Source organism: Zonotrichia leucophrys, chromosome 3, assembly GCF_028769735.1.
Source record: "Zonotrichia leucophrys gambelii isolate GWCS_2022_RI chromosome 3, RI_Zleu_2.0, whole genome shotgun sequence".
In the NCBI taxonomy this organism is placed as follows: Eukaryota; Metazoa; Chordata; class Aves; order Passeriformes; family Passerellidae; genus Zonotrichia; species Zonotrichia leucophrys.
The window spans coordinates 27,917,190-27,929,733 of record NC_088172.1 but is presented as its reverse complement, the minus strand read 5'-3'; the positions used below and the strand labels follow the sequence as shown (position 1 = coordinate 27,929,733).

At 36.7% G+C, this 12,544-nt stretch overlaps 1 protein-coding gene across 1 annotated transcript in view; it reads right to left on the bottom strand.

Annotated features, from left to right (window-relative positions):
- Positions 1-12,544, bottom strand: part of TAF1B (TATA-box binding protein associated factor, RNA polymerase I subunit B) — a 45,991-nt gene that overhangs the window by 1,844 nt on the left and 31,603 nt on the right. Inside the window, exons 9-14 of the mRNA XM_064707704.1 lie at positions 9,885-10,032; positions 7,690-7,867; positions 7,339-7,385; positions 4,494-4,584; positions 3,971-4,041; positions 1,845-2,070 (exon numbers count right to left, since the gene is read on the bottom strand). Of these exons, the coding sequence (XP_064563774.1) occupies positions 1,845-2,070; positions 3,971-4,041; positions 4,494-4,584; positions 7,339-7,385; positions 7,690-7,867; positions 9,885-10,032 (761 nt within the window). The remainder of the gene's footprint in view (positions 1-1,844; positions 2,071-3,970; positions 4,042-4,493; positions 4,585-7,338; positions 7,386-7,689; positions 7,868-9,884; positions 10,033-12,544) is intronic.

Below are 12,544 nucleotides of genomic sequence, written 5' to 3'. Positions count from 1 at the left end.
CAGCCAGACCCGTCCTGAGTGCCAGGCAAGCTGCACTTCAGGGAGCACAGTCTGCTCAAAGCCTCCCAAAGTCTGGCACATTGGAAACCTGCAACTAGGTCTCTCATGCCATACATCCCATCCTCTGCCCTACCTGACACCTCCCAAAAGAATTACAACATTTTTCACACACTGTAGTACCTCATCACGTATGGAATTGTACAGTCCTTCAGCTTGGAAAAGACTTTTATGAACATTGAGTGCAACTCCTGTCACCTAAAGACTTAGGTGTAATAGCTTAGGTAGAATATAATAAATAGAACAATAGAATAATAGAAAACAACAAATAGAACAGCAAATCAGTTTAGAATCCAGTTTAAAACAAAGTTTTAAAATAAAACATAAAAAACATTTCACCAAGCATTTGACTGATCTCAGCTTTGCTGACACGGTAATTGTACTTTAGTCCCAGGAATAAAGCATTATAGCAGTCCTGTTAGGCCATGCTGATTTTTAAATATAGAGAATTTGTAAGTTTTTTTTTAGTTCTACTCTACATACACAGAGGATAAACCCTCATATCTGAGGGAGTACATGTTGTTTTCCAATGTTAAATAAGTGTCAGATGTATACTTAACTACTTGCATTGCAAATGATATAATGGGAAATTTAACCGGTAAGAATTTAAATTCAAATCTTGTTTCATGAAGGCTATGACAGTTTGCCATTAACATTTTAATATATTACATATGAAAATATAGGTTTAAAAACAGACTTTGCATGGAAGATTATTCACACAAGCATACACCGAAATATCCACTCATTCAATGTGTACATAAGATTTACGCAAATCTGTGGTAAAAGGATTATTACCTCTACTCCCTTAAAAAAAAAAAAAAAGTTCTTATTCATACAAAAGAATGAATCCATATAACCAAACCTCTTGTAATGCAACACTGTGCTTACACTATTCCAACCCATTTATGTCACCGTGGGTATGTGAAAAGTAATGTGAAAAGGAAAATAAAGATAAGCAAATAAATCCACTGAAGGACAGAAAAAACAGCATACTCATAAAACCCAGCTATTCTCAAAGGGAATGGAATGCTTTAAAATCAGGACCAGACTGCACAGGGGATATTGATCTCTGAATACCATTTCAAATTATATACCAGATAAAGATATCACATGTTACTCAACAGACAAATGAAATCTCATTTCACATGAATGTAACCAAACCTTCTTTCAAAAAAAAAAAACAAACACTTTTCAATAGCATACATGAGAAATTCAGGAGACTCCAAGCCAGCTACAGAGTTGATCTTCTTCATTGATATTCACCAGTACATTCCTCTTCTGGATTAGGGTTTCATAATACAACCAATAGCAGAATCAAAGTCTGGTATATGATCCAGACGTCATTGTGATTAAGGCCATCAAAAAATCAGTATAGTGATTTAGAAAATTAATTTTCTGTGCTTTTTTAGAGGCCAGGGAGGAGAGGAATGAGACTGTTTTTCCATTCTCTGGAGAGCTGCATCCCAAATATTTTTATAAAACACTGTAAAGAAATGAAGTGAGTATTTGCACCTAGCTGCTACTCTTGCTCTGTGACTCTAGTTGTTGATTTTGTCTCATCTCTCTTCTCATAAGCTCATTTTGATCACTCTTCATGTTACAGTTTGTCTACTCACAGTCCAAGACTATCCATTCCTCACACACCCCTTTCTAGAAATGACTGTAACTGTATGTGAGCACATAGCTGTGCACACACCCTGTATTTGTCATTTGCAAAAATGTATGTACAGGACTTTCTTTTCAGGAGAACTTTCCAAAATTTATTTAGCAAAAATGTGAATACTTACTTCTCATTACACAGTTTAACTGTACACAGCCAATAGTCAGGGTTCATGACTGTCAGTAAACCACATTTTTCTTGCAAAACTCCCTTCAGGCTATGCCCGTGAAAACAACTCCCATCTGTGTTTTCTTCAGACCAACTTAACTGAAAACTTGAAGGATTTGGCTTTTCAGCACGTTGCACTGAACCAGACAGCTTGCCAAACTGATTTTGTAAGTTCACAACCATTTCTGTGCAAAGAGAAACAAAATAAACAAATGTAAAACTACTAAGTACCAGAACACTGTTTAGAGGTGAGTAGTACAACAAGAAAATGGGGTATTTGTGCTTTTTAATTTTTTTTTTAACCTCTGCATGAAAGACTGAGAAATCCTGGAAGTCTCTAGGTTATCTCTGCCACCCTCTTTGCAGGTTTTAGTGAAACATTTTGAAACATAATTCAAAATGCTATGTCTTTTATACCTAATGATATTAGTAGTGGGGCACTCTAAAACATTCCTGCAGGTAAAACCTGTAAAATCCATTTGATACTGCCAGGATATTTATGCTGATAGAAAGCACATTCATACACACATGGATTGAAGGTTAAGCTTTTCATGAAGCAAATTTCAACTGGTAAAAAACCCAACAATAAAAAACATCATTCCATGTTTGCCTGCTGCTAGTGGATGAACGACAAGCTTTTCTAAGTTATTGAGGTTGAGAAGGGAAAGAAGGTATCATGATAGATCAGCACACACTGTATGACTGCCTATGCCTTGTTTCTCTAAGATAAAAAGCAGGTTAAAAAACATTGTTGGAGCTTTAGCTGCTTTTTATGAGTTGTATTTAAAGGAACACATTCATGTAGTGAAAAAAAAAAAACCCACAGGGAAAAAAACCTCCTAAAATAATCCAAGGGCTGGGAAGTTTATCTTTCAAGATGACACTAAAATCTATGATCAAAATCAAAGGTTCAGGAAGGTTTCTGAAAACCTGTACCTTGTACATAAGTGTTCTAGAGCACTGTCTCTATTGTGGTACATTTGCTTTAAGATCAATCCTGCCCAGTTGCAATTATGAGATATTCCTGCTCACAACGTTATGATAAAGCCCTATAATCTAAGTGGTCCTCTTCCAGCTCCAAGAGAAGCAGAGCCAGAAGAGGAATCTCCTTTCCTAAAAATGCAGGAATTAAAGGGCATCTGAGTAAATAATCAGCTTGAAATGAATACATCTAAACATGATTTTCCATGGAACATGACTTGATGGCAGGATCACTCCAACAGGATTTTGAAGAGTAAGTACTTAAACAAACCCCCACTGCATTCTTGAAGGAGAAATCCAACATGTGTAATTCAAACCAAATAGGATTATACAACTTGTTTAGAAGTCCCTGAACCAGTCACTTCCAGAAACTGAAAACATATAAAAAGAAAAATACCACTTGCCATACTTAATATGTCTCTCCAAATACCTGCTGCTTTCTGGATAACATAAAATGTAGAATGAAGAACTCCAGATCTAATTTGGCTGAATAAAATTCTGGTTTTCCTTATTTCTGCAGACAACTGGGGTTTTGTGGTTTTGTTTCTTTGCTTTTATGTCAATACCAACTCCAGAAACTTCTCACAAGTACTTCCAGAGCTACTAAAATTCAGCAGCTGTACCTGCATTCTCACCACATGGTGCTGGCTACGCAAGTAAAGCCTTCCTTGCTTTTTGCAGAGGATTGCAAGGAGTGGGAGAGAAGAGGGACATGCAAGATCTACCAAAGGACATACTGGGATATTCATACCAAAGTGTTCAAGAAACTAAAGGAGGAAACAGACAGGAAAGCTACAGAGGAACGACAACTCACGAGGAACAGTGACATAAAGGCAAACTAGAGAAGATGAGGACAAGAGCACTCATTCTGAGACATGGCTCAGTAGGTTGTTGGGAAGACTGGCAAAGGCAGTTTCAGCCATGCATGTTTGAAAAATTCTAGCCACAGGTTGTAAAACAGTACTACATTAATTGTACCCAGAGATGAAAGAGAGGAGACAAAATATTTTAAGATGTAAATGTTATCAGTCACAGCTGAAGATCTATGATGGGAAAAGTTGGAGCAGATTTCTGTGTTGCTCGGAAGAAACAAAGTTTACTCACGTCTTCTCTTTAGAACTTTAGATTTATTCTTGACTGAATAAAACAATGGCTTTTCACATCTCCACAGATACCTATCAGTAAGAGACATAAGAATTGTTAACAAAAAGAAAGCTGGACCAAACGAATAAATGAATAATAAATTATTACAAATACTGCTAAAGTTTTAAATTAAAAGCAAAATAATCTAATGCTTAGTGCTATTAAGAGCCACTGCCCCTCCAACATATAAAGGAAATCTTTCTCTGAGTAGGCAAACCAAGGCATGTTAGCCTAGATCTACTGTAATCAGTTAATTGTTCAGCTGTATAAGCTATTTTTCACAGTAAGTGAGCATTTAATAAATAACCTGGATAAAGCTTATGAGTATAAATAGAAAATTAAAACAGTGATTTAGTAATTCTATTCACTCAAGCATGGTGAATGGATATATGGAACAAATTCTAACTTTTTTTCATTTCTGTAGGGATCAGAAGTTCATGCAGAACTGTCTACCTTAAAAAAGAAGTACTTAAAAGCCTCTTACTTGGCTTTTTCTTCATCCAGTTTCTTTTGCTCCACATCCAAGGAATGTTTTACCACCTCATACCACTTCTTGAATTCAAAATATGGGCCCCCTGAATAAAACATACACACTTTAGTTTGGGAAGAAATGAAAGAAATGACAGAGAAGGTCTCCAAGCACTTAGACCCTACATCTTGCACCTGTATACAAACTAACCCAAATGCTATATGCTTAAAGAAAACACACTTGATCTAATAATTCTGTAAGAAAGAGAAACATAGAAATGAGGTGAAGAGACAGCATGTCATAGGAAGTGCAAAGAAGTCCCATATCTTAGGTTTCATTGATTTAGCACAAGTCAAACCTTTTCCCTCTCTTCTGGAAAGGTAAGCCTAGAAACTACCTCCTCTCTACCAAATCAACTAGTTCTCCACTGTGTGGAGTGGCCTTCAACCGTTTCAAAGTTGAAATCAAGGGATTAATGAAACTATGCATCAAGCTGAAGTTTAAAATAATAAAATCTAAAGAAGATCAGATGCAAAATTTCACCAGCTAGTTTCACCAGCTCCCCACTGTCTATCCCACTACCTATGAAATCTTACAGGGCTGGAAAGATAAACTAGACAATGGTCTTCATATCAGTCTCTCATGGTTTGGAGCACAGGAACTTCACTTGTTGATATGTGAACAAGCATTTACCAGCACATGCAAAAACATGAAGACATAGGACATTTAGCAGCACCTTTATCACTGATCCTCCAAAGAGGCTCAAGACTCAAGCAGACCAACTGGGATAAGAATTCCAAACAGAAATATGGTGTAGACTTATATATTTAAAAATAATCAACTCTTATCCATGTGGGTGGAATATCTGCATTGTGAATTAACCAGACTTTGCATTTCCCCATGGCCTGAGCTGCACTGCATGCGATGCTTGCGTCATGCTCAGCTTTGCCAGCCAGCTGTTCAAACTCTCCTGAAGGTGCATACACTGTTCTTACAATCAAACTTATGTACCTTTTGTATTATTTGCATTTCTGCTGTTTGTATTATCCTGCTTCAGAGAGTCTAGATTCTAAAATCATAGATGGTCTCAAAAAGCAAGAGATACATGAAAGGAACAAAGACCCCTCAGCAGTCATTGAAATTCAAAGGTCTGGATACAACTTCTTTTATCAGCTCCTTAAACCCCGAGGTTTAAGTAAATACTCCTAAATTGCTGGGAAAGCAGTGTGGGAGCCAGTAGAAATTGGTGTTAAACTTTATATGAATTATTAACATCTGTCACATGCAAACCCATTGTCAGAGACACAATGCTGCACTGTAATAACCCTTCACCTGGCCAGTACTGCTGGTCTGACATTCATGTAGCTGAGCTGACTGGAAAATACACAGCTCTGATACACACATACATATACATCTACATAAATCTCAATCACCTTTTATTTGAACAAAACCCATGTTCTGTGAACTGCACACATGTGGATGTGTGCAGTTCACAGAACACACACAGCAGGTAATTATAACTATCTATTGTACTGCTTCTAGTGTGGTTTGAAGAAATGTAGGAGCTGAAATACTATTTTTAATTAAAAAAAATTGACTAGAGAATGGATAGTAAAGTTGAGAATGGAGTCAACATAAATTGAATCTTTAAAACTCAGTATTAACCATTATTCATTTAAGCACTCTAACTTTGGGAAAATGCCAGAGGCAGTTTTGAGCTCTGGCACTGATCAGTCATCTAACAGAAATTCTCTCATCAGCTCCTCTGTGCAGCTGCTCACCATCACCCCGACATCTTAAGCACAGGGACAACAAAACACAGCACATGGATCATTTGCACCAGCAGATTTTAAAGTAAAAAAGTGGGCAAAGAATGAGCTGTTAATTCCCAAGGGCAATGAGACTTGTTAATAAGGGAGAAACCCCATTAAGACATTAATGAGCCTGAGCTTGTAAAGCAGTTGCACAACTCCTCACTCCTGTCACTATCATGTACTTCAAGTTTTCAAGGGAAGTAAAAAGGAAAATAAAAATCCACCATAAGTTTGTGTTTCCACCTTAATGTGAAAATTACCAGTTTTAGTTAACAGGGATGTCTCTAGTTACAGCAGTAATTGAGCTCACACATGACTAACACCATAATTTTATTATGGACCTAAATTTTAAACAAAGCATCAGAAGGGTCAGAATGACCCAAAACTGGATAAAAGGCCTTGCAGATAAACTGCAACACATCTTGGATCTTATCTTCAACAGTGATTTGGATCAGGCCATGGAACATCTTCCTGAAGATTTCTAATCTCTGATTTGGTCTTTCTGCCCTCAAAGAACCATGTTCACACCATTATCTTCTCTATCTTAATTGCTGCTAGCTTTTCCACACTCTCTCAGGATTATTTGGACTAAGAAACTAGATTACATCTGAAATATGTTACACACTAAGACATTTTATTTAACAAGACTAAACAAGTTTGGATTTTATCATAAATGTGGTTTGATGCCCCTAGTAAGTATCTGCTATTTACAATCAAAGTGTGCTCCCTTTTCACAGCGTATCCATTCATCTCCACCTACCACACATAAAACTCTAAACCAAGAGGCAAACATGCACAAGTAGAAGTAGAAAGGCACCCAGCAAAATGTGTACCAAACTCCCCTATCCCAAACAAAAAGAATTGTGCAGGTACACTGAGGCCAGTTTACATGAACAGGATCTACTTTTCTCTCCAAATAAAATTTCCCCTTAATGAATGACAAAAACACATTTTCATGATCAATAAGAAAAGTCTTTCTAACCCTGATTGCAAAACAGTTTCATTTACAAAATCATTACACTGCTTCTACTAGAATATTTATATACCTTCTGTGTTATTTTTATTTCTTTCTTCAGCAAACTCTGAAAGCAACCTGTAAAAAAATTTTTAAAATCAGGCTCTTTTGTAGATCCAAATGCTTCACTTTTCACATGAAGTTCAAATACAACAGACAAAAATGTCATCCTAATTTTATTCCAAGTATCAGATAAAACCCAACTAATTTTAAAAGTAATTAATATTGCATGTTTAAAATGCCTTCAAGTGTATGGTTTAAGCCACTGAACTTAAGTGAAATTCCAGTGGTATAAATTTAACTCTAAAGAAAGAATGATCAGAGACAAGCATTTGCACTACTTGAAATTTGAGGGTTGCTACAGATTTGTCTGTACACTTACCATTCATAGTGATCATCTAATAAAAACAATAATTTGAGCACAACTACAATAACTGCTGCAGCAAGAACATCATATTTCACTTTTCTTGTTGACTTATTTCCAGGTGTTAGAGTCAGGAAATCCACTTCTCCAATACCAATCTTTTTCACCACTCGACAAGTCCAATTATGCAATTCATCTGATTAACATAAAAACATAAAATGTAAAGACAAACTAGAAATGTTTTTACAGTGCAAATATGTTGGGCATTGAGGAAAACACTGCTTAGGTCTTTCAGGACCATTTGACAGCCATATTTTTTCGGTTGAGGAGTATTTTTGGATACTTTTAAAAATACTAGGCAACCTTCACTGTGCTTACATGGAAAACACTTGTGACTTATTATATATTCATATGGAGAATAAAAAAAGTCATATTTAATAGTGCTTTGATGTTACTTGAATAATATAGTGAGATCATCCTGAATATTCTTGCAGGAAAGCCTACTGCAAATCCACATAAATACATTTTCAAAAAAAATGCCCAAAAGCAAAAAACTTGTTGCAAACTTTTTTCCTGCATGTTGACTGACCAGGCCTGGCTGCACAGAGGAGGAGCAGGGCTGGTTGCAAAGCAGCTGGCTGTGCATGCAGAGCAGCTTGGTGGTGGCAGGGCAGCACTGCTGCTCCCCAGCAGAAGCTGTGCCAGGGAGATCCAGCTGCAGCCCCACAAGGTACACAGCAGCCTATCTATACAGGCTCTTATTACTCTGCTTATTTTTCGCAGATACAAATCCCCCAAATTTCTCACCTTTCCTGTTCAGCAAGAAATACAGGAGTTGATTACATCACCATCAGATTCCACAAAGGTTAGCAATGTATGACTAAGTACAACCTTAATCCAGCTGTACTTATACCCTCTTGCTGCTTACAAAGAGTTCAGAAGGAACCTGTTTTCAATCCTCTTACACATAACAGTAAAAGTCAGAAAAAAAGTGGACACTAAATTTTCTTATAAATACTAGAAGCATATTTAATTTAATTTCAGATACATAAAATAGTCTCTTAGTTGGTATTTAGTGTCCTTTAACACTCCCAATTCATTGCCTTCTTTTAGGAGTTGTTAGACAACAGCAGCAGCCCTTTTCAATTAAAAAAAAATGCTTATACATGATAAAAATCTAAATTGCATGGAAAAGGACAATATATTCCTTTTTTGCAATAATTTTCAAGCACTACTTAGTTTTGCATTTCTCTGTAAAAGATCTGAAAATAACAAAAATGCAGCCTTTTTTTTTATTGAATCGATACTTCACCATCTGTAAAATAATGTAATCCTCTATGGGATCACAACAGTGGTGTAAAACTACAAAATCAGAATTACCACTCCATAATTTTAGCCCTAAACCTTTTGGTTATCATCTCTCCATTCAATTGTCACTAAATGGAAAAACCAAACACTTTTATTCATTGTAACTAATTGCAAAATAACACAGTAACTCCCTCCCCTACTATGAACTGTTGGAATGTTTTGAGAAAAAAATTTACAGGCTACTTGTCTGTTTAACTCATCTTCAGTCACAAAGATATTTGATAGAAAACTTGGTAACCTAACAGAGAGTTCACATACTAGGACGTACTGGTCTTTCCTTGACAAGTCAATATTCAAGACTTCATTGTAGGACAGACAAAAAATGTCAATACTTATATATAATTTCAGAACTAAAATATAAATCAAGTGAGACAGAAGCTGATCTGTCACACAATATTAAAATAAATAGTAATATACAGTATTATATAATACACAAAATATATTCTTTGTTAAAGAATATTCATCCATTACTACATATGAGAATTTCAGAGCTAAGCAATCAGGTCCCAACTACATTAATCATTTATCTGAAGTTAATGTATCACATGGATTCAACAGGCACCTTTTAGTTCACATGGATACTGAAAGATTTACAATGAAGTATCCACTCCACAGCCTTACAGAACCAACATCAGAGTGCCCCTGCATATCTGGGCCCATAACACATACTCTAAATGTTTGAGGAAGGTGCTTTCTATAGAAAGAATATCTTTCAGTTCAAACTGAAATGGGAATAAATTAGAAGGAAAAGAGCAGGCACTTTGAAGTAGTAATTTAAGCCTTTTTGCTAGAGTTTAATAAACCACAAAAAAATTTTATCAGTTCAGGCTAGGGAAAATATTTACCAGGTAAATTAGCTTCCATCAAGTACTTCATGCACAGCATGTCTGGATGAAGAAAGCAGCTTTCTGTTATATCTGGAAAACGAGGCAGGTCTAAAAATGCTGCAAGCTCATGCATTTTGTTGAATACTTCTTTATATTCAGGCCATGACTGCAAGACAGGATTGGAGGGGTTATACATTTGCTCTATTACCATATTTTTTAACTATTAAAAATTATTGATGTTAAATTCGGAATTGTTTAATACAGGATTATTTATACAGACTCTTTTAGCAAACGATGACTAAACACACATGCAAGAATGGAGCCACTTACATTACAGTAAATTACAGCCATTACAGTACTGCAAAGAGAAACTGCTAGTTTTAAAGCCCATGAAATACAAAAGGAAAAAACAGAAAGTTGCTTCAGATCTTCCACCACCTCACTACATTTCTTGTGAAATGCTCATTATGCATCCAGAATCTCCAAAACTGAGAGCTTTGGGAAAAAAAAAACCAATAGAGATGTAACTGAGGGTGAACTGTCTAAAGAGCTGGGAGGTCAGAGAAGCACAGAAGGTGGAGGCTGGCAGGGACTGCTTGAGACCACTGGGTCCAAGCCCCTGCTTGGTTCAGTTCAACCAGGCTGCCCAGGAGCATAACCAGTCAGAAACTGAACATCTCCACAGATGGCAGCTTCCAAGGGTTGTGGGAAATCTGCTCCAGTGTTTCACCAACTCCAATGTACAAAGGAAAAAAGATTTTCTTTCCCCTTACGCGTAAATGGAATTTCTTGTATTTCAATTTGTGCCCTTTTCCTCTCATCCAGTCACTGGATAGCACTAAGGAGGATCTGGTTTTCCTCCTTTGCAGCCTCCTGCAGGCACCACACCATACCTGCCCTGACTATCCTCCAGCTCCAGCATGAACAGTCACAGTGCTCTCAGCTCCCCTCATCTGTCAGGCCCCACTCCCCCATCTCCAGAGCCCTTTACTGGACTCTCTCCACTGCATTCATGTCTCTCTTGTACTGGGGAGCCCAGAGCAGCACCCAGCACTTCTGATGCACCTCACCAGCGCCAAGCAGAGAGGAAGGATACCCTATCTCCATTGAGGACTTGTGCAGTCACCAGAACTGCTCAAATCCTAGTGACAGTGACCTTGCAGTGACACCAGCCAGCTGCCTCAACACTTGTGCAGCATCTCATCGCAGCCCATGAACCTTCATATGTCCACTTCATTCACATATCCCCTAAACTGCTTCTTAAAAACTGAGGCAAAAAAACCCAATCATCACTTTAGCCTTCTCCTTGGTTTTTGTAATCATATTCCCATTCAGCACCAGGCCCATATCCTCTAGAACCCTTCCACAGAATCTTTCATGTTATTTAGTTAAAAAAAAATCCATATTTGCATATTTATTAGTGACTATAAATCTGAAATTCTCTTTTTGAAACCATTGGCTGCATGAGAAAGTTCTCACAATTTGTACTGAGGTTTGCTGCTATAGGAGAATATAAATTACAGCAAGATTTTGACATGTTTATTCATAATGAACTCAGCAGGACCTGAAGTTTGCGTAAGTATGGATCTGAGGTTTGACCCTCATTTCACAATACCTGAGCTACTTCATTAAATATTCTTAATTTTCTGTAGTTACTTCAATTTACCTCTAAAAGCAACAATTTCAGTTGTTCAGGCTACTTCAACATTTTAAATGTATAAAAAGCAATGATTTTTTTGCCTTAGCTAGGGATTTTTCTAATTCAGCTGAGCACTTTATCATGTATTCATATTTTATAAAGTCAATTTGTAAATTTGGAACCTTCCAGTAAAAGAAACTTAGCAGGGCTTTACATTTTGTGCACATCTTCAAAACTTTCCTGAAGAAGAGTGAGTGCAGGCTTCTGCTCTTTTTTTGGTTCAGATTACAGAGTAACTGTGTTTACAACAAGACATGATGTGACCTAATGTAGTTTTATTCAATAATTTGCCTTCATTTATTTTAATATAAGCTCTGTAGCCAATGCTCAAATTTTGTTTTGAGTGATTACCAACATTACGCTCTTTTTAAATGATCTCCCCTCAGACTGCAGTTCAGACTTGCATGAACACATGCTAAGGCAAATGAATAATTCTGCTCTCACCTACTATTACACATGTAACTTTTTGTAACAGTTAGGAAGTTGTATCATGTTCATTACAGTTTCTAAACAGTGTTAAAATTGGCTTAGACTGCTCCAGGACTATCTTGAGAAACAAGTAAAACTTGCACTACCAGAGCTCTGCAGAAGACCAGGCTCACAGTACTTCCCATTCCTTCTAAAAAGCAGTGCTAAATTGAATACCAAACCAATCTTGGAACAAAACCTGAATCATATGTAACTTCTCTTGAGTGTACTGGGAGAAAAATTAAAGTCCCACATAATTCAAATAAGAACATTACATGAATACTATTCATAATCAGATAGCAAGGAAATATGCTTTCCCCTAATGAAAAGCAGTTGAATTAGTAGCTTCTTAATAATATATCACAGGTGAAAATAAATGAAGACACTGGGAATTTAGTCATTTGAAGCATTCCCATTCTCAAACATCAAACTATCACCAATAGAGTTATCCAAAGTCTAATCTGACACTGAGCTACTTTAAGGAATACAGATCTTAACTGGAGGACTCCAA